Below are 23,307 nucleotides of genomic sequence, written 5' to 3'. Positions count from 1 at the left end.
TTTTTTTGACACTATTTCAGGTAGGAAGAAAATTACAGAATATGATTTTGGAATTTGAATTTCAAATCTTAAAATGCTTTTCCCGCTCTGGTGCGTGCTTTTTGTGTGTGGTTTGTGTGCTTGTTACAGTGCTGAATAAACCAACCCACCACAAGGATGAAGGAAAGGCAATGTTTCGAAAGGTTGATGGTCAAAATTTGATTAAAAAAATATACAAAATTTGATTAAAAAATATATGAAACTTATATTTTATCTTGTATATTATTTTTCATATTACGTGTGAGTTTTATAAAATTTTGTTCTATAATTATACATTGTGCAAAGTGAATTACATCATATGTAAATTGAGTTACATCTTGTGCATTTTACACAAAATCGTTCCGAACAATTTTTCTGATGACTGTTTGGACCCCTTGTTCCCACGACAACGTTTTAGCAGTAATTAGTGTCTTATAATTATAACAATTTCCTCAATTTGCTGCAACACTTGTTTGATTTCTAGCATTTTTTTCGAAGAAGATATTAGTAGCAGTAGTAGTATAACATTTGTTTCCTACAAAACAACACAACTTGCGCAATCAATAATAGTTTTTACATCTATTATGGTATAAGCTCAAATCAGAACAAATTATGGGTTTGTTTGGATTGAGTATTATTTCCTCAATTTTATTTGCTTACATCATCATTATAATTTCCAATACACTTTTTTATCTTCCCAATTACCTTTTTATCTCACATACATCACGTCACGAAAAGTGCTGCAGTAAAAATATTCCAAATAACTTACAATCCAAATATGTCATACCCAAAATCTGTTCAAGCATTATGCAGATATTGCATCAAAAGAATTGACCGACAGGAACAAAAATCATATGATATATACATCTCCAGAGGTTTGGCAAAATTGGAGCTGATACAGCATGATCAAATGACTGTCAAAATTCTGAACTATTTGAAATCTTTCTCTGTTTCTTAATTTAAATATAAAGATTCCATAATCTAAACCTATAAACTATGTGCCTATCGACTATAGACATCATCACTGAAGTTTTTTTTTTTTTCCAACCCTGTTCGATTCTATACCAAAAAGTTCGCTAACGCAAATACAAACTACAGTTTCTGTATAGGAGCAGACTTGATACTGCTCCATTCTGTACATCTACCAAAATCAACTTTGAACTATTTACACTATCAAGGGCCCTGATAACTAAAACTGTCTTTACACAAAATCATACATTCTTCAGTCTGGAGAAATCCCAACCCTGGCCACGCTCCTATGCAGGACTGTCGTTCCTTGGAATATCATCATCTGATAGTCCTTTTTGAATTGCTTCAGCTGGGAGGCAAAAGATTACACAGTTAAATGAAATTTGCAACTTTCTTTAACCAAAAGGAAAAGAATAGAACTACAACAGCAGAAGAAGACATACCTGCTCCGCCCTTATCTTTTGCAAGCCAAATTTGTTCTTCCAAATGCATTCTGCTTCAGGGGCAGCAGGAAGCACCAGGTCCCTTACATTCAGAGACGCCAGCAGGTTTTCAATACAAAAAAATAGCGACTGAAAGTATCCCTGAAGAGACAAAAATTGAATTTATATCAATAGATCCACAAAAAAGACTTCAATGAAGTCAGCAGGCTATATGTGTAAAATTCACTAAATACTTCACTGAACTTGCCTTGCCTTGAAAGGCAGTACTCGTTGCAACTAGTGGGACTTCCGCCACGTCCTGTCCAAATACACGAAAGATTCCAGCAGACACCACTGTAGAGCTGCACAATCAAAAAACATTAGCGTAGGAATTAAATAAGACGTCCGAGAGAAAGAGTCTTTTAGAAAGAAACATACTTCACTGTTAGCACAGCACAGTACATCCCTGCAAAATCTTGATCTCTATTGCTTCTCCTGCACAGCACCATAAGTAGCAAAAACTTATCTCCAAATTACAGCACAAAAAAAGACACCATAATTATGTATTAAAGCAATTGTTACTTACCCATAGACCATGACAGGGATGAGATCATGGCCTTTGTTGGAATCTCCAATGGGATCAAAACGGTCCTATAGCACAATGCAAGATTGAAAATGTGACATAAGATTGTCTGAAACCCGCACAGGATCACCAGCATATACAGTTAAAAACACATGACAACTTCAGCAGACAAAATGGTATCCTCAATGATGCATCAGTTTTAGATGTCAACATCAAAGATGCTTGGAAGATACTACTTTCTGAAAGAACTAAATTTTCAAGACATTGATTTAACACAGATTTACGACGCTCTTTAACAGAACAAATTCTTTTTACGAGAATGTCTGCTGCAATCCAAGTTTATAAACAAATAGTGGTCATGGGACTCTTGCTTAAAAAGAATCGACTGATATGGCGAAGTCCTCTCAAGGCTCCTGGTTTTGGATATTTTTACTGGTAAGTAGTGTATACATTCTCTTAGTGGAAGTTATCTGATGATAGTTTTGCCAGAGTCATGATTATCTATCACTAGAAATGAAAATGAGCCTAAAAGAGAAAAAAAAAATTAAATTTCACATCTGTAAACTATATCAATTATCAAATACCAGGGATATCTGTACTCACATGAAAAACTGAAACAGCACCAGACAACCACTTCCTATTTTCTTCAGAAGCCGCTTTCCCTAGAAGAAGTCTCCACGAAATTTTATCCTCTGCACCCTGATCTTCACGCTTCTGCTGTATCATACTTAACAGAAAATAAGGAAGCTCCTTATCGCCATCACTAATAAGCTGCTGAAGCGCAGAATGAATACTGCTGCATTCTTTGGAACAGAACCAATTCTCATTAGGCAACTCCTGTAACATGCGGGAAAACTGTCAGTGCAAAGCAATCATGAAATATGCAAACATTTAGCACCACACCCAGTAAATAACTTATATCTCTTTCCAGTTCCCAAATGTACTTGAAAAGGTTATTTTGCACAACTAGAACTTAATGATCACATGGTAGTCTATATTGCACGAGCATAACAGGTAGTAATAAGTTTACTCTCGTTTCATCTTAATTTCTACTACATTTATTTATCATGAAAAGTTCATTCCACTGTCAGGTATACTAACTTATATTGTGCAAATTGCTTTCTACACTCTTTTTGGTTTTAAATTTAAGATTCCCACAATTTAAAGTTTGAAGAAAAGAAAAGGGAAACCTTTAACCATGGTACAGTAATAAAGTGAAGACAACAAGGCTTGAGACAATCTTCCGAACTTGAAAATTATGCACAGTTATACTAACTTGAATGATAAGTAAAAATGATATTCCCCATGCTGTGCTAGTAAATAAGGCAGTTAATGATGAGTCTTATTTATCAAGACAGATGTACAAGCATAAAATGCAATAATATGCATAGAACTATTTAGATAAATATGTTCACATAAATATATGTCCTGGCATGTATAAAAATTAGTTTGTACAAAAATGTCAGATGAAAATTAAGCAGCTTTATTGACTTAGTTTGCAAAAATTATTTGCATATTTATCGACCTAGGAGATATGGAAGGACAAAAGAAGGAATAGTTAGACTACAAACATCACAGAATTTGCACAAGTTTGGCAGAGAATATGGAATTGCGGAGAAACTGAAATTTTTGAGATATGTTATGTTGCTTTAAAGGAGGCAAGGCACATTTTTGGCAGCCTATCATGAGAAGATTATTGCTGTAAAGCATATATAGATGCCAAAAAAACAAACTAGATTATTGCTGTAAAGATGACAAATAATCTGCAAACCTTTAGGTCATCCAGTCCATGCTCCTTCAAACATCCAACATGGTACTCCTTTTCACACTGAAAAAAGAAAAAGCAGTCATCAGTTGTAGGCATATAAAAGTATTGATATATGATATAAACAATAAAGGAAAAAATATTATAAAAGAAAATAGGCTACAGGTACCTGATCACAGAGAATAACTGTACGAGGACCGAAATCTGAACTGCTGAAATCATGACCCCTGCATGCACCAATGAGCAAATAATATCATTTTCATTTATGTTGGGGAAAGAGGAGCATGATTGGAGGTGTTTATTTTTCTATTTAAAATTTTTGGGCAGGACGATAAGGGAATCAGAAGAGTGAAAGGCTGATGATAGTTGATTATCTATATTAACAGTGCATTAGGGGCACAGGACTGCCCGTTTCTTTTACCCTTTTTTCCAAAAATCCAAAAAAAAAAAAAAAAAAATCTTTCACAATTTTCTGGGGAGCCAAAGATAAATGCCTTACGTAACCAGCCTTTGGAAGTCTTTAAGCAGAATCTTTTTGCAACTTTACAAGAAAGAATCTAAATAAATTCCTAAAATCAGCAGAAAAGGCAAATTCACATTGCACACATGACAACTTTATGTCCTTGATTTCAATCAACAATTCAAAGACATCATGAATAAGAAATCCAGCATCTGCAATGTCAGTCTAATGTATACATATCCAATTCACTTGATAGTTAGAACACAAGCAAGTTAGTCGATGAGCATTAAGGACCAGTCTGGCAGAGTGCTCTCCAAAGTCAGTAGTTCAGGTTTTTCAGAACTGAAAATGCAAAGAGCGAGCTTCACAACCAACAAGATGTATTATTTTTGGTTATCCATCAAACTAATCCAGTTCTAGTTTAGGCCCTTGACAAACAGGAAACAAAATTTTTTAGCCCAAACCCTTTAGAGACACAAAAGTTAAATGGAAAGATACAGTAATACTTTGCAGTTTAAAACACTGTTTTTGACTAAAAAAGAAAAGATGCAGTGAAAACCTGCAAAGGATGCATCCACCAACTTCTGGCTCCAAAACTCCAACAATACGGACACATCGCTTTTTTACTTCCTCCACTGGATCGATCCCAGCAACCCTTCCAGCAGCTACTGCATTGGCATTGTGCTCCACAAATTTCTCCTTTTCAATCATATTCAAACAATATCTACAGTACCAATTATCCTTGGGGATGCTTGGAAGATTAACACACTCTGCAACAGAAACCAAAGAAACAAATGAATAACTTATCTAGTGAAAAAGAGAATACGGATGCTAGTTATTAAGACAACCATGGAGTGTGTGCCTAAGAGGAGGGGAATGGGAGGTATGTTCATCTTGAGTTAAGATTATCTTTACAATGTCAAAATATGATAACAGATCAAAACTTCTGTCAGGCTTTGTACATTTAGCCAGTTTATTCCATCTAACCAAGGAAAAAAGGGTAAGAGGCTCAAAATGATTGAACTAACTTGATCAGAAAGATATATTAGCTAAAAGAAAAGTGCAGGAGGGAAAAAATCTTTGCATACTGGAACTAGATGTTCACCTTTGTGAAAAGCTCTAGGGCACATGTCACAGCACAAAAGCTCCCCCATGCCTTGGCAAATTGAACAGACATCATCACTGTCATCTGTAGATAACTGTATGTTTTTTTTAATTGCTAGAGACCACTCGTGGAGGGATACCCCATCAGGTGTGTAAATTTGGAGGTAACTGCCAGATACATGATCACTCAAGTTAACAAGGATTTTTCCTTTTCGAAATTCAAGAAAACAGATGATGATCAGCCAATTCAATCATGTAATATTGTAAAAAAAATTGTAAAAACTCAATCCAATGAAGCAACATAAATTGCAGTGGCAAAATGTCCAGCTAGACAAGCTTACGGCGAGAAATGTATTAAGCACTCACGGCTTACGGCGAGAAGCACAACCAGCATGAGCCTCAAACTGTGAAGGACTGACCTGTTCATGATGATTGAAATGTAAATATTCCTAAAAAATAAAATATAAAATATGGAAGATGAGAAATAAACTTCCCACCTGATTGGGGGGAGGGATGGGTTGGGTGAAATGGGGGGAGAGAGTGTAAGTGACAGGTCCAGGGTTCAAGACCTCCCACTTACACTTTATTTATAAAAAAAAATCACTTACCACTCGATTGCAACAGTAGCAGAAGATTCCACTTCCTGACTTATAGCCTGAACCCAGAAGCTGTCCAACAAGAACTAAGTCAGAAAAAATCAATATTTAAACAGAAAGTAGTCAAATTGTTCTCCAAAAATTTGTGAAATTGCAAAATATGTGCATGATAAATCTCTAGAAACAACACAATTAATTTTTTTCCACTAAACTAAATTACTCAATGAAATGCTAACTGATAGTTGCATATACCTTCCCCTTCGCATAGTAGCTTAATCGAGTACCATCAGCAGGACCAGCTTGCCCAAAGACCAACTTGTGCAGTCGCAAATCCCTATGCAGGAAGAATGAGAAAGAAAATGAAAATACAAAAGAACTAAAGAACACGCCAAAATGGGGGAATAAAGGACGTGTATACCACAAACCATCTTCCAAATTTTTTGTTTTCCAAATTTTTTAACAAAATAGTTAGCAATTATGCTACAATATACCAGAGTGAAATTATTATAAAAATTAAAAATTAAAAAAAAAGACACTTACTTTCTAGTGAGTCTCCCTTGGGTCGTATTTCGAGGACGACTACTTGAGGATGTTTTAGAAGCTGACTTTATATTGGAGACAGGTAATGAGGGCCTGAAATAACAGAGAGAAAAATGCCAACTATCATAAGAAAATGAGGAGTGAAACTGATTCTGTCTAGTTTACTATGCAGCCTAGAAAAATAACCATGTAGTATGTAGGACAAAACTTAATTTATTTTGCTTTCATGCTGTGTCATCTGACATGAAAAATAACCACATGCACAACTTCAAGAATACCACATGCATCTACTGACTGTCAAATTTCTGACATGGGAAAACAACAAACTTGCCATACACCACTATCACACGGCAGGGTAACACTAGCTTATTGTCCTCAAGTGTAACCTAAGAAGGTTTTCCAGCCATACAAATAAAATTGCCACCATAAGAGGCTATGCAGAACATGGTGTTTCTGTCATTCTGTTTCTCTTGTTCGTTAGCTGGTTAAAGCCATCCAACTGATGCAGCCAGCTTATTTATTTACATCTTACCAAGTATGTTGACTTCCTGTCGTGGTAATAATGTATAAAGCAAAAAATGGTTTGTTTGTTAGCAAATGTTTGACCAAATAATAAAGCACCAACCTCTATAATTCTCAACCATTGAAATACAGGTAGCATAACAGTAGACAAAAGTACAAGCAAAAATATCAACGGGTAGAATTTCAAGGACATGCAGATTGCAGAAATGTAAGAAAATAAATCTGTTCACCAGCCAAAAACGCAAAAGTTTACAAGAATACCTGGAATTTGTATCAGTTAATTCAGTGGTCTTGTTTTCTGATTCTCTCAAAGCAACGCAAGATGCACAAAGCATAGGTCCATCAGGGGCAGCTTGATGCATAAATGCTGGAACGTGTTATAAGAAAACAACACATTAAAATTTCCTGAAAATGATGCAGCAAAAACTGATGTTTATGAATAAACTGTACTCCAATCACCTTTGCAGCCCAGGCAAAAGGTAGGTCTCGCCTGACCAATTGCACTCTGAACGGCGAGCTCCAAGGATTCAGCAGGTGCGTCCTTGCAGATATTCAGTATGTCTCGAAGGGATTTCCCATTCTCCAAGTATATGTACTCTGGCGGGCGCTTATTTCCACTTCCGGCATGCAACTCAAATTGATTAGGCGTCACAACCTACAATATCAAAGAAAACCAGTAATTAAATAGATGCATCATTTCAGATCACCAGATCACCTCAATACCCATCGCAATCAAAACACTTACCTGGCTCCCATTGCAGTCTCGACAGTAGCACAACACTCCAGACCCCTTAATAACACCGCTAAGACATGTTCCACCAGCTTTACTCCCCTGAAAGTTAAAAGGAGAACAAAATTCAGTTAAGTATCAATCCATCATTGTACTGCAAATTGCAAGTAAATTTAAAAGGAGTTCTATGAAAATTACCCTTGAGCCACGGATGTAACGCACACGTAATCCCTCTAGGAAACCGGTCTCAAGAAGCTCTTTCAGTTTCGTTGGCGTCTTCTTAGACATCTTAATTTCGAGTTTGGACGTGGTAGGCAGAACATTTTCTGTCGGCTTCTCTGCCTCCACTTGCGGTGGCTCCACAACCTCCAGAGCCTCTTCCACCCTCGGGGCCATAGGCCCCTCCGTCTTCGGGTCAAGAGCCTCCGCCTTCGGTTTCAATCCCGACTTAGTGAACCGCCTGAAATAAGTCTTTGCCACAGGTGCTGCCATTTTGGCTGCAGCTCCAGTTTGGACATCCATCGCAATGCCGACTACTTCAGCAGCATAAGGGGAATCCGCCTTGACTGTAGCTTCAGTTTCGACATCCATTGCAATGCCGACTACTTCAGCAGCACAAGAGGAATCCACCTTGACATTTTCCTCCTCTGCTATCTCCACCGAGTCTTCATTCACAGATTCCACGGTCCCATCCTTAGGTTCCTTAGTCATAGCGCCTTCATTATCCCCTTCCTCACCCAAGACTTTTCCCATATCACTCCCTTCTTTCTCCAATTCATCATGTACCATGTTCTTTTTCTTCTCGTCATCACTGTTTCCATCCAGAATATCACTTTTAACCTCCTCTTCCTCAACGACTACCAACTCCACCTTCTTCTCCTCTTCAGCTACTTCCTTTTTTTCCTCTTTCTTATTCTTCTTGTTGATATTATGCTTATCAATGTTCCCGTCTGACTTGCTAATCAAAGGGCTATTCTGAGACCTGGTAACTCTTCTCTTCCCCAGAATAATCCCGCATTCAGCTTGTGCCTTCATCATCATAGCAAACTCCCTTTTCATTCCAGCCCTGATGGAAGACACCACAGTTTCACCGCTCTCAATCCCATTCGCATTCCCATCACCATTGCCATTCCCGTTCGCCATTGCAGCAGCAATACCTGATGTCTCCCACCAATTAATTTAGTCACCAAATCAAATCAAAACCACCACAGACAAGTAACATGGTCAGAATCAAAAGACAACCCTCTTCAACTTTCATAAATTGCAGCAAAACCCAGAAAACCGTTCAAAAAACGTATTCAAAAAACAAATTTTCTTAACTTCCAAGCTTCGGATTCAATTTCGATACAGATGAGGTATCTATTTCTTACATACTTCCTTAATATTATCAAACATATGAAGTGTACTTCAGAATAAAATTTTAAAAAAAATGGATTTAAGAAAGGATAGACAAGGATTGAAGAGTTTAGGGTTTTTTAAGGAATTGAAACGAGGAAAAATACTCCAATCAAATACGTTGAGATTTAATTGGAGATTTTACAGACAGAGAGGAGAGAGAAGCAGAAGAGTCACCCACACATAAATAACTTTTGGTTTTGTAATATTCCATAAATACCCCTGTGGGGAAATTCTTAGAGAATTTAACACACAGTCCCTTATGTTTGGTTAACGCCGGAAGTGGATCTAGGTCTATTTTTCTTCTTTTGACAGCGGATTTTAATATTTGTTTAATTAGGTTCTTGTATCATTTTTTTAGTTATTTTTTTTGGAGATTCCAAACATATTTGTGTCATGGACCCAATAAAATGTTTGTGTCTATATCAATCGTAACAAGTATCAATGAGTCAAACTACCGGCCTTTGGGTTCATGGCTACCACTAAACTATTTAAAACTTGGTGAAACCCTTGCCTTTGACCAATTACCATATTAAGTGGCTTCTTAAAAAATTCAAATGGGTGCGTAGTATACCCGTCTGATCTGGTGATGGTTCAATCTCCACCGGCCCCCCTAGATCCAATTGGATTTCCCCTGTAAATTAGAAATAAATGACGATTGACCAAAAAAAATCGATGAATCAAGTTTTAATTTTGTGAAATTTGAAAATATAGGATAGATATCACTTGAAAATCCAATAGTTTCATAAGTTTTAACAGAAATACTATTATATTAATTTGCAACATAAGACATGCATATAATTATATTTCTTTACTTTAAAGTTTTTTAATATTAAATAAAAAAATGTTCTCATGAAAAAGGGAGTAAACTAATTTCCTTGTATTTATTCGATATTTAATAAATAACCAAAGTTATTAGATCAAAGTTAGTTTAAAAAATAGTTTTAAGAGAAATTCTTCATATAAAAGTTATACAAAGTTAAAGAATACCTCAATTTAAAATAATAGTAATAATGATGTTTGCCTACTCATTACTCTTGATAAAATATAGGGAAAAGACTTTTTTTCTTAATTTTTCAACCTAATCGAATTAACATGAAGACTAGCACTTGTAATAAATCAATTAAGAATATATAATTGATCTATAACCCGTTTTTATGAATTTTGCAAACATACATGCATTTATATACAAATAAGATTTACACACTTATATATCTATGAAAATGCATACATACATCATTATATAAGTAAGCGTGTATACATGCGTGTACATGTTATGTATACCTATTTTCTATTTAAAAATTGAAAATTACATAGCAAATCATATTTAAATAATTTATTTGATAAAATTCTTTTGATCACAAATTTAAAAAAAAACAGAATTTTAATAAATTTTACCAAATAAATGTTCTCAAATTTCTTATTAGGTCCATAAATATCTAAGATATTACACCTAACTAATAGTCATCTAACATTTTAAAAAAAATCTCTATGTCTAAAAATAGCCAAGATGATAGATCTAATAAATCAAAACATAAGAAATTATATCAAAGTTAGATTTTTTCTATATCTAAATTGTAGATTTGCCTCTATATGCAATTTCCTATACCCAAATAGGCAAATCTTGCAAATTAAATAGAAATCAAATCTAAAAATCATTTAAAAACTACAAACCAGGAGTAAGATTAGATTATCTAAACGTCTTCGTTGTTCAAAGATAACGTTTGACTGATCAGACCCAAATAGACAAATTTTGCAAATTAAATAGAAATCAAACCCAAAAATCATTTAAAAATACAAATCAATAGTAAGTTTGGATTACCTAAAATTCTTCGTTGACGCTTGGCTGATCAGAGAAAAATATTATCACAACCTTTGATCTCGAAATAAATAGTATATAAAAATGAAAATCCTGCAAAATAGGGTATAGAATTAAACATGATTTCAACCAAATCTTCCATAGTTGATTTTGAAATGAAAATTACATTTTTTTTAAAGTTAAAACTCACCTAAACAAGTAGGAAATGTTGGGATAAAGAGAAAGCTGCGCCGGAGACAACAATTGACCGAGCGGAGAAGAAATAAGATACCCTAATTAAGTATATATATAAACTTAGTAGAATTTGATTGAACCACTAGATGAATGAACCATCCGGTTTAATTATATGAATTGAAAAGCCGTTGCTACTCAAATACATCGGTTTTGACGATTAAAGGTATAATGACCAAAAACTTTTAACACTTCAAATCGCTTTTTATGTGTAACGGAAAAAGAACCAATCAAGTTTTTTGCTTTTACTTTCAAAGTTTAATTTTATTATCAGAAATTTTTTAGCCTTAGTAACTTTTAGGTGCATATGATGATCAAGCTATCGCTACTCAAATACATTAGTTTTAACAACTACAGATATAATGAGAAAAAACTTTTGACACTTCAAATCGTTTTATATATGTAAGGGAAAGAGAACCAATCAAGTTTTTCGCTTTTATTTTCAAAGTTTAATTTTCTTGTCATAAATTTTTTAACCTTAGTAACTTTTAGGTGCATATGATGATCTATACAAGAGTAAAAATTTGCATAATACCAATTTTAATTAGTGAAAAGTTTAAAAGTATGATTAAGTTAAGTGGTAAAACCCAATTAATTATGATTACGTATTTTAATGGGTCGAGTCTTATCCAAATCCAACCCCGGCTCAATATACTTAGGTACGATTTAAGTTTAATTTATCAAACCCAAGCCCAAACCCTATAATAGAGTCATGAATTTAGGTAAGATTTGATTTTCTATGATCCATACCTAATCCATATCCAAATTAGGACCTATCCAGATTGACCATTAGATTAAATATAATAAAACTTGATGACTGTTAGATTAAAAGATACACTTAATTTAAGAAAACACTACCTAATCCAGCTTAATATTACATTCAACTTCTTGAATGTTAATTTTATTATTTGAAAACAAAAATTGAATGGTATTTATATTGTTTTTTACCTATATATATATATATTTTAAAAGGAAAACCGTTCAAAACGTCCATCACATTTTGTAAAATGACTTTTTTCATCCATTATTTTTAAAAGTATAATTTTATGTCATTTATAAATTCACATTGGTCAAATGTAGTCCGTGTTTAGATTTTGGATTAGTTTTTGGTCGAAATTCACTACATGCGTTGCATGTAATCATTTTTTAGGAGCAAAATTGTTCAAATTTTACATAATCCGATTTATAATCCCTTATATTTTACAAAAAGAATTGTTTCATCATTTACATTTCATAAAATGAATTTTTTCTTCTTTTACATGTCACAAAATGAATTTTTTCATCACTCATTGACCACGTGCATGAATAATTTTTTTTAAACCCATGTATATCTATTTGATTTTGCCTAAACAGAACAAATAACATATAATATATTTCTATTTGATTTCACCTAAGTAGACTAATTGTAGCCGTACATATGTTATTCAAAAGATATATACATGGGGGCTTAAAACAAACAATTTTATTTTAAACTCATATATATATATATATATATATATATCTATTTGATTTCACAATGTGAATTGATTCAATATTTGTAGCATTTTCTCTTTTGGTAATAATTTATTTATTGAATTATGTAATAAGATCATCTAATTAATCGGTCCTAATTTAAATTTTATAGTCATGCTAACAAATTACAATTTAAATTTGAAATTTCTACTCGCCACCTTTAAGAACAATAGTTGAATTATTTACTTTGTAATTGTTTTAAAATTTAAAAGTGGCAATCATTTACTTCTTTTTGGCATACTTTTCTTTTTTTTTTCTATCGAAATTTAATTTGATATAAATATTTGATAATGTTTAGGATTAAATTTCTTCTTTGTTTTCAATTTTTGAATAAAAGAAAATGAACATGAGTAAAAAATTAATATCTTAAACCCCTATATATATCTATTTAATTTCACTTGAACAGTACGTTTAGGTGAAATCAAATAAAAATATATTATATGCTATTTGTATTGTTCATGTGAAATCAAATAGATATATATATATATAAGTTTTTTTAAAATTATTTGTACACATGATCAATGAGGGATGAAAAAATTCATTTTGTAAAAATATGAGAGATGAAATAATTCATTTTGTAAAATGTAAGCGACAAAAAATTTTATTTTGTAAAATTTGAGGGACTATGGATCGGATTATGTAAATTTTGATTTGATAATTTTACCTCTTAAAAAATGATCACGTATAAGACACGTGGTGGATTTTGACAAAAAACTAGTCGAAAATCTAAGTAGGGACCAAATTTGACCAATGTGAATTTGTAAGGGACGAAAAAAACTATTTTACAAAACGTGAGGGACGTTTTGAACGATTTTTTCTATTTTAAAAATATTTTTACTTTACTTCTTCATTGGATGTCGCTATACTATCTCTATCATGTGGCATTATTTCCCTATTCATTTTCTCTCAACTTTTCATCAATTTCCTAAACATATACATCACATTCAAATTGATTCGTGCATATTTAATAGTGAGCTTGTGTATTGTTTGATGATAAAATATAAGAAAGAAACGAAATAACGATTAAGGAAAAAACAAGTAACAAAATATAAATTATAAAGAAAATTTGAACTTTCAATGTGCTTATTTTGTTTTTTTAATGAGTAGTAGTAAGTTTCCTTGTGTTCTATTAGATTAACTAGAAAAAGAATGGCACATCTCCTTATATATAAAGTGTGAGCACTTTTAATGTTAAACATTTTGTCATTTAATAGACTGCCTAACAAACACTTCTTCTTTTAAACTTTTACAGCACACTTTCTCTTCATTCTCATCCCGAATCTCCATTTTTCGTCTCAATGGTATTTAGTATAATTTCTTCTAAACTATCACTAACTCTTGACACTCATACAATATTTAAAAAAAAAAAAAATGATAACTGGAAGTTGCACAAAGTTTTCTCACCCCTTTGTTCCTTTAATTAATTTGATATTCTTTGTCTTTTCAAAATTTATTTACTCATTATTTTCTTCTATAATATACACACACGGTGTATACCTTAGCCACTAGTTGTAAATAAAACATTTAACGTGCAAACAAGCAAATAACGTGATGAGGAGGGGCAAACGATGCAAGGCTGTAAATTTGAGTTCTCCATTAAATGAACAACTTGGATGTTAAAAGAACTATGATGGGCATTTTGGTATATACACACCGTTAGGAGTTAAACCTCAATATCGATCTCACAATTTTGAAATTCTTAATTTTGGTTTTTTGGGCGTCAACTGAACTGTATCTTCGCGGCTCCGATTCAATGGGCCCCATCCCAGGGGATTTGTGATAATCCACCAATAGCAAAAATTTGGGGAGGTGCATCCTGTCAACGATTCGGATCTAGATCCGGACCCGGATTCGGATCTGTTAGATCAAACAAAAAATAGGTCGGATACGGAATATAGTATTCCCATCCGTATTAGATCCGGATTCGAATATAAATGGATTAATAATTTAAAAAATATATATATTTATCAATATAATTTGATTAGGGTGATGTATTTGAGTAAAGTCAATTTGATTTATTTTCTTATTTGATTTTTTTTGTATTAGTTAAAAATTAGTGTACAAATATATTATTTTCTCATTTTTATTAAAAATTGTAAATTTTTATAAATTTTTTCGGGTAGACCCGAATCCGAAATATAGAGTATAAGACCCGTCGAATAAATGGGTCGAATTCGAATCCGATTTGATATGTCGGGTCCGAAATTATGAATTTTGACCCGGACCCGATCCGTTGACAGGCCTAGGTGCATAGGACTTGGGGTCGTAAGGCTCTCTGCTTTGGGCTTTTCTGTGGGCCGAGTGCGTTTAAGCTCACGCCTATTTATATAGCTAAAGTCCAGATCATTTTGAGGATGCAAAACTTTGTTAGGCCTCGCTCCTTTTCTTTCTAACACATTGAGATTTACCGCTTAACAGTCTGTTCAGGCATTATCTTAGAAAAAAAATGTGGGATTCCCTTTGCATATCAGATAAGGTGAGAGAGGGCTTAATTTTTATGGCCTTTGGTGTTCATTACGATAATTTATGGACTAGTAAGAAAGGAGAATCAAGATACCCTATCAAAATTGATAATTTTTTTTTTATCAAATATAACTTTTTTTTTCAAAGAGTATCAATAGTAATTTTCTACCTACTCCTTGATGACTGGAACCGTGAAATCAAATATAATTTGTCATCCTGTAGGCGAAAATTATTAGACTGTTCCCTTATATATGTGGAGCGGATATGGCGACTAACTTTTTTTTTCCTTGGCATAAAATTGAAGCAATCCAATCAATTTGGTTTTCCACGTTTTTGATTTAATGGACAAGAGAGTATGTAACAGAAAATGACGTAAAAAATTTCAGTCATAGTACCAAGAAGTCAAAGATTGATGGGATTTGAAGCCTTGAAGTAGGTAGAACAGAACTCAGATTACTTGGATGATGAACATAAAAACTTTGAATTCCTCGGCCAGTCCGTTGATATTGATGATTAGCGAGTTGTTGTACCTTGACAAAATATGATATCAGATGGTTATAACTATAAAAGCTTTAAAAGAAAATTATTATCATTACTTTTATATCCTGGAAAAGTAGAATCCTGTTCTCCTCCCTTCTTGAAAACAACAAATCAGGGCTTCATCCACAATACCATTTGAACTGTTGGATGACAAGTAAACAGGGCCAAGCCATTTAAAAGGGACAGACAGCTGACAGTTTTGGTGGAGATAATGACAATCAATGATCTTTTCCTTATTAGCCAATTATCATGCAAACTTTATTAATGTTCACATACATGTAAAGGCATGATGTGCTCTTAGGATGCCAATTAAGTGGGGTTCAAATTATCCATGTCCGAAGGTGGAGATTCGTAGTGCCACAACTGCTCATTTGGATTGGTTTGTCCAACAGCAAATCTGCATTGCCCTACCATATATATCACTAAGATGTGTGCCATTCATATGCTATTGGCTTCAACTTCTTTGACAAATACAAAGAGATAAAGAAATATAAGGAATATAGTACAGAACCAAAGATGCAACGTACAAGCCAGAAACAAGATGTTGTACTGCTAATCATATTGCAAATACATACATAGCCTGGAATATTGTGGGAAAACCCATATGTTCAATCACCATAATAGTTAATACAGTGATCTTTTATTTCACACACCACTACGAGAACAGAAGAAACAACATTAGGAATTTAAGACGTGATATTCATAGCAAAACAAGTTGAATCAAACTTGCCATCATCATATTCCCAAGACCCTTTAAAGCCAACGGAATATTACACAGCAAGATGAAAGCAGGAGAGAAGAAAATGCCAAAGGATTGAAGTTGCCCTGAGGAAGAAAAGAAGAAATCTTCAAACCAACTGATCATCCCATTTCTCCCATTCAACAGCGATCAAGACTCGATGGCCTAAAAAGTACAAGCAGTCCTGTAACTGCTGCCAGGCACAGCCCAGCAGCAGCAGGGATTTTTTGATCGTAAAAGCAAAAGTAACATCTGTATGTGTGTGTGTGTATATATATATATATAAAAGAGCTAGCCAGGGATACAGAAAAATCTTATGCAACTGAAAAGGGTTGCTAGCTGAGGAGAGTAATAGTTAGTGTTATAGTTTAAAGGTCAATTTATATCTCATATGTGCATGTGGAGAAGCTTATAGTGTAGGTAGAATATGCTTCCTTCTGCCACGGTTTTCCTAAGGATGGCATCTTCCAAGGGATATGCGCGACCACTTCCATTGCTCCACATTTGATTCCTACACTTTTTCGCTTTTTTTAGCACGTACTACATTTGCTTTTGCCTGCCCACAATTTTTTTCCCTCCTCCTAGCTTGTAACAACTGGAAATTCCACAGGTCACCCTCTGTTTTAATTATCTAGCATCCATATGCAAATTTCGGGATATTTGTTTGTGTTAAGGAGAATAGTTGAAGAATTAATGTACTTGTTGTGTTTGGGATTGCTGACTTAGGTTTGCACAATTAATCTTTGTCAGGCTTGAATTTCGACAATTACAGTCTCTGCTGCACAAGGTGACATTTCTTGCTTGGGAACGATGATAAATGAGGGCCTCAATTCGTGATTTTTAAACTTCTTTCATCTGTTTTTATGTATTTTCGCTGTAATTTATACATTTTTTTAACAAATAAGGATAAATATTTGATGAGTTGAAATTTGTTTTTCTGCTAAAATTATAAGAAACGATCTTGAAGTAATTCACAAATGCTAGGAATTGTGATACTTAATGGTTCAATACAGATGGAATTAATTGTTGAAAATCAGGCGTGAAAAATATTGGTCAGCTTCTAATTCATAACAAGTGTCCCAATCAAGGAATTCATAGCTATAGAGGACGTCTTGTGGAAAATCCACCAATAGCACTAAGTTTACGTCTCACCAACTTACTTTTTTTAGTTGCTCCTCTCTTTTTCTTGCTATATGCATCGCCTCTTCAACAAGAAAAAAAAGTATGTCAAATAAGGCAATTGAGTGTATACACAAGTAAATTCCCAGACATGGAAATTTAATTGTCAAATAGATTTCAAACAAAAGAAGAGAAATTTGATGCGTCATGTGCCTGAGCTGTCCCATATGAGTTGGAAGATGACTTAAGCCCAAAACCCCAGAATTTGGTGATGAGAACAATGCCTAATTCTAGTGATCTGAGTTCAGCATCCAGTGCAATTCTAATGTCATAATATTCTTTGCAAATCCAAATGATGTAATTTGGCTTGTCAATTTGGTAGGATTCTACTCTGGATATCATAGTAGTGTTATTACACCTCCTGAGGGTGGCTTTTTCAAATCAGTCTCAAAGTAAAGAGGGAACAAACAACCAAGGGAAGGGAAGAAAATCGCATAGAGATCATGGGAATCACACCAGCTAAATTCTTCTGCTACTGATTTTAAGCCTAAGGTAAATTAAATATTCAATTGACTTAGAAGATGATAACTTGCTTTACCGGCAGAGGAAAAAAATGGGTAACGCAATATGATGGGCATATGGCAAAAAGGATCAATAAGTACTATAAAATTTCTTCTACATCAACGTACCACAGAGCTCCAAAAAGTCAGCCGGTTGTGTAATATGGACACAGGGAGATGCAACTATGGTTTGGTGCAGTTGTATTGACTTTGAGCTCACTAATTTGGCTTGTATTTCTCCTACATCAAGTACAAATTAAGGGGTGAGAAAACTTTGTACAAATTAGTGGTAGTTTGGAGGAAGTTATACCACATATTATTGAGAGAAAGAAGGGAGTGCGGGTAAGAGAAATAAGGGGAAATAGATTGTAAAAGTTTAAAGAAGAATGGTGCGTATGTTAGATAATCTATTAAATGATAGAAAATTCTAACACCAAAAAATACTCATGCTTTATATATACAGATGTTTATGAAAATATGTATTAAATACGATAATCCTACACCACCACACCAAACAAAATCCTACCAGATTCAAGGGCTGTTGATCTTAACAGTTCAGAATAAACAATCAAGTCGAAGTTTTTCTTTTCTAGTAGATTGGTTCTACCTCCCAGGAAGAGAGAATGAATTTTTTTTTTTTTGAACCTAAAATTTCTGAGTCCAGCACATACTTAAAAGCAAATTTAAAATTCTAACCCTCAAAAAGGATGGAAGTGTGATCGAATTGTGACAATCAATCAAGCAAAGTGCATAACAATGTCTTTCTTTTCCTCATGAAAATTAAAAAAGTCCCTTATATCTAGGGTGTTCAAATTTCGGAAAAAATTGAAAAATCGGCCAATACAATCTAGATTGGATTTTGGGATTTCGGCAATTTAGAATTTGATAAAATCGAAATACATCCAATTTAATTGTTTGATAAAATGGTTCGGAAATGGATTTTAAAAATATATTACTGATTATAGGTCGAATTTTCAAAATTTTACTCTCTCTCTCTCTCTCTCTATATTTATATATATATATATATATATATATTAGTTATATCCATACATATTACTAAATACTAATTAGTAATTAATAATTACTTAGCTATTGACTAGTGACTTCTAACTAGTTACATACACACATATAATTACTACTGACAGATTTACTGATTAGTTTAGTTATTGACTAATAAGTACTCCAATTAGTCGTTAGTATTTGTTTCTTAAGACTTTTTATTTTTTCTTTACTTAATGTGATGATGAGTTAATGACTGTTGTACTGGTGCTTTTTTTTTTTAATTGAATTTTGTTGGAAAAAACATATGGGATATTATTTTCTTTAGAAAATATTAAAATATTTTAACTTACTATTAGCATTTGGGATATTACGTACTGAACCAAAATCTAATTATCAATGTCCAGTTTGCCAAACTAAAGTTTGGACATTAATCAAGCATTAGTCTTGACAAACTGATTGCCAAATTCTCGAAATATTTTTTACCAAACTCTTGATTACCGACCAATGAACACCCTAGCTATATCCATGCACGGACACATAGAGGGTTAGAATTTCTGGTGTGGCATGTATAGTCTCAAGTGTCAGTTCCTACTCCCATGCTTGCTTGCTTGCTTCCACCCACATATGATATATCTCACGTTTATTTCAAGAGTTCGTCTATACTTGAATCAGGACCACGGGCAGGCAGCGGTTTTGTGCATTTTATTTGCACGCGGGCGTAATTCTATTTGCACAATGTATAATTTTAGAACAAAATTTTGTAGGCCTTACACACGTAGTGAAAATTGAGGTACAAGACGTAATTTGAACTATACATTTTTTTGTGATCAAATCTTGGCCATAAATTGTGCAAGGACAATCTTTCTGGTGACCGTCCTGCCCCAATGACCGAAGCAAAGCACCTGAGTGCGGCTTTCATATCCATTAGATAATGATCATTTAACATGGTTGTTTACTTTTACGTGCATCCTAAAGTTTAGGCCTCCTTTCTTTCTTATCGTTTATTCATGGGTTTTTTAGGCTTCATTTAGTTGCCAATTAAGGAATCAAGGGCTATCATTAAAGAGGGTTTTCTTCCTTATCTTTTAGGTTAGGAGCTCTTACAATTATGACGAAGCTAAATTGGTCCTAAATTGCTAGATCATCAATTTTAAGCCTTAATGACTACAATAATTCCTTTTACTCGTGGCTAAGTTAGTGTCTCGGGCTAGTAACTTGCTTTAATTTCCATTATCCAACTAATTTTTTAGATCCCGGATTTTTTTCCACCTGATTTCTCAATTTGGCGCAATTTTGTTGGATGTGCTATTTTGAAGTTTGTCTAATTAAAGCAATGTGATCATGTATAACTGCACCAAATTGACCAATTTGGGTAAAAACTGTTTCTTGAAATCAAAGTGCGATGTTCCCACAAGAATGAGAGCCCCTGTCATCATATCATAATTGGCGAAGGAAGCTCTTGCGCCAGTTTGTCGATGCCTTGATGCAGCCCAAAGAATTTTACTTCCTAGTTTATCTGTTTCGACTGCCATTTTTTTTCTTCAAATTTTTTCTCTTCTCAAGTGGTGTATAAGCTCATAAGTATGAAATGTTGCAACATATCCTAACCATTTTCTGATATCCGAAATCTGTTCTAACAATGGCAACTTTTTGTGATGTTCCAAATAGAATTACTGGTTCGGGAAGCTCAGTTGTTCAGGCCCCTATTTAAGATATATTAAAAAAAAATGCCCATTTTGGAGTAGTTAAACCTGTGATGTAAATGCTTTTTACTAAGCACAGACCATCTAGGATTAGCAAAATAATCGCATGATACATTCGAACATCTTGGAGTTTAAGCAAGAACTTTCCAGCTGAGATATGAAGATACCAACATTCTCGTCAAAGATAGTCCCTCAAATGCAGTTGATTGGTAGCTTATGATGCCTTTTTCAGCTATGCAAGACAAGCACATTCATGTCCAGTTCATGCAAATTGGAATCTGCAGTTGCAGGATACCTTCATTTTCAAGCAAGAAATGTAAAGTGAAAAAAGTGTAAAAAGGAAAAGAAGAGGTAATGGAGGCATCATATCCACTTTACCTTTCTCCCCTGGAATAGAGGAAAGAAGATAATTTAATACCAGATAGAAGATGATTGCTGTAGCTTCTCCAAGCAAACATTCTCAACCTTTTCATCTGTATAAAACAACTGACATCTCCAGAGCACAAGCCCCTGCATAGGAGCATTTCTTCTTGCGCGACCAAATTTGCAAATGGCCAATTCACGAGCACCCGGACAAATTGCTGCCTCGCCCGCCCATTCAACGCTACTCAGAATCATTGCTATGATCTTACTAGCTCTGATTCTCCTTGTAGGCATAGCTGTGATCGTCATTTGGTTAGCAGTCAAGCCTCGAAAGCTTGTCTATACAATTGAGTCTGGCTCAATTCATAACTACAATTTAACCGATGATCATCTCAATGCCACCTTCAATTTTGAGCTGAGAGCGTACAACCCCAACAGCAAGGTCTCAATTTACTATGACAGAATTGAGACCAGAGTTTTATACGATGATTCGACTGTTGCATTCAACAATGTCCAGCCCTTTTATCAGCCTCGACGAAATGTGACTCATCTGGGGCTAGATCTTGTCGCCACTAACGCTGGCCTGTTTCCAGGGACTGCAAGAAACCTGAGGATGGAAAGAAGTACCGGGGAGATCGAAGTTGAGGTTCGAGTGAAGGCGAAGATAAGGTTCAAGGTTGGAGCAATTAAATCTCATCGTACCTTAAGGCTTTTATGTGGCCCTCTTGTGGTTCATTTCTCTTCATCCAGGAATTTCGAGAGGACCTTCTGTGATATTGATTTGTAATATATATATAGTAACTTAATACCCAGCCCCTGATTCTGAAGTCTTATGTTATTCTTGAATTGAGGTTTGTTTATTTTTTTTTTCCATTTTTTGATCGTTTGGTTTTCTTCGGTGTCATTTGTTATATTTGGTTAATCCCATAGTGTATCTATTTTGTTCGTTTTGTTAATGTACCATTCGCAGCCTGGTTTGAATGTACATTGGTGCCATATTCAACTCTGATATCAAAATGTTCCTTTTTGATTTTCTAACCTTTGCCCTTTTGTTCTATTTTGGTTTGGAATTAACGTTTTGTATTTGAGAAGCGTCTGACTACTGACTATATATCCTTCCAGCTTGCTCAGATGTTTTGGTCGATAGATGAGTGGTTATGAGGTACGATTCAACAAAACAGCCAATAAAGTTTAGTGGCAAACAAACTTTAGCGCGAAGGACTATTGTACAGGGCAGGATTTACCTAATGTACACTCTCGAGTAGCAGTTCTGGATTCCTTTATCAATCAAAAAAACTTTAGTGGTGAAATGGAGCAAATTATTTCCTTCTTTTTGTTAAAACCTGATTACAGATCACCCACATAGTTGGATCAAAAGATATGGATTATAATTAAACTGAAACATTTTAGTAGCTAGAGGAAAAGAAAGCAAAAGCGATTCTTGTAGTAGCGGCGAGTGAAATGGGAGCAGCCTAAACCATGAAAACGGGGTCGTGGGAGAGCAATCTTTTATTCATACCTACGAAATACCAAATGAAATAGAGTACTTAGAAGGGATACACAAATAGAGTACAAAATATACCTCTTTTTTTATTATTATTAATCAAAGAAACTTAACTTTCAAATGACTAAATATATATATAGCGGGATGTCTCTTAGCAATGGTTGCTGATGCAATTTATGACTTGAAATAGACTAATTAATATTAGGAAAAATGATCGGTTTCATCCTTCACATTTCACAAAAATATTCTTTTCGTCCCTCACTTTTAAAATGAACCAATTTCGTCATTGACATTTAAAAACTAAAACTATTACATCCTGAACCCAAATTTCAATCTGAGTCAAACCACCAATCAACCTGATTACAAATTTCGAGGGGGGGTAATTGGTAGATCACTTGGTTAACTCAATTTGATATTCATGTGAAATTTAATTAACCTAAAAATAAAAAATAAAAAATTATAACATAAAAAAGAAAGATTAATCTTTTCTACATTATCATTGTATACACTGACGGTTTTATGTACCGCCATATCATTTTAATTTAAATTTAAACACCACATTTTATATGTATGATATACATCTAGATTCGCAAGCAGGCATACTAACGGTGTATGAAAAGATTTACCAAAAAAAAAAACTCTACTATT

At 34.0% G+C, this 23,307-nt stretch overlaps 2 protein-coding genes and 1 long non-coding RNA gene across 4 annotated transcripts; 1 reads left to right on the top strand and 2 right to left on the bottom strand.

Annotated features, from left to right (window-relative positions):
- Nucleotides 1–848: 848 nt before the first annotated feature.
- Nucleotides 849–11,317, bottom strand: LOC113727147 (uncharacterized). Of its 2 annotated transcripts, XM_072076441.1 has the most exons (21): nucleotides 11,114–11,317; nucleotides 10,927–11,016; nucleotides 9,679–9,738; nucleotides 7,908–8,866; nucleotides 7,725–7,811; nucleotides 7,439–7,634; nucleotides 7,241–7,346; nucleotides 6,458–6,550; nucleotides 6,170–6,251; nucleotides 5,930–5,989; nucleotides 5,688–5,740; nucleotides 5,323–5,489; nucleotides 4,777–4,987; nucleotides 3,927–3,984; nucleotides 3,764–3,820; nucleotides 2,596–2,829; nucleotides 1,996–2,060; nucleotides 1,848–1,904; nucleotides 1,678–1,771; nucleotides 1,431–1,571; nucleotides 849–1,336 (listed from the first exon to the last, which is right to left on the bottom strand). In XM_072076441.1, the coding sequence occupies exons 4-21, from the start codon at nucleotides 8,850–8,852 to the stop codon at nucleotides 1,241–1,243; spliced, it is 2,802 nt and encodes a 933-aa protein (XP_071932542.1). In that variant the 5' UTR covers nucleotides 8,853–8,866; nucleotides 9,679–9,738; nucleotides 10,927–11,016; nucleotides 11,114–11,317; the 3' UTR covers nucleotides 849–1,240. The 2 variants fall into 2 exon arrangements, with proteins under 2 accessions (XP_071932542.1, XP_071932548.1); XM_072076447.1 differs by lacking the exon at nucleotides 9,679–9,738.
- A 2,922-nt stretch (nucleotides 11,318–14,239) lies between these two features.
- On the bottom strand, nucleotides 14,240–16,787 carry LOC140035434 (uncharacterized). Its single transcript, XR_011839663.1, has 2 exons — nucleotides 15,525–16,787; nucleotides 14,240–14,523 (listed from the first exon to the last, which is right to left on the bottom strand). It is a non-coding gene; the product is annotated as an uncharacterized lncRNA (long non-coding RNA).
- Nucleotides 16,788–21,228: 4,441 nt separating this feature from the next.
- LOC113727137 (uncharacterized protein At1g08160) lies at nucleotides 21,229–22,140 on the top strand. The gene has a single exon (XM_027251145.2). It carries the CDS (start codon nucleotides 21,343–21,345, stop codon nucleotides 21,940–21,942), a length of 600 nt encoding a protein of 199 aa, XP_027106946.1. The 5' UTR covers nucleotides 21,229–21,342; the 3' UTR covers nucleotides 21,943–22,140.
- Nucleotides 22,141–23,307: the final 1,167 nt, after the last annotated feature.

The sequence above is a fragment of the Coffea arabica genome, chromosome 1c (assembly GCF_036785885.1).
Source record: "Coffea arabica cultivar ET-39 chromosome 1c, Coffea Arabica ET-39 HiFi, whole genome shotgun sequence".
In the NCBI taxonomy this organism is placed as follows: domain Eukaryota; kingdom Viridiplantae; phylum Streptophyta; class Magnoliopsida; order Gentianales; family Rubiaceae; genus Coffea; species Coffea arabica.
This window is presented reverse-complemented; position numbering and strand designations above follow the sequence as displayed.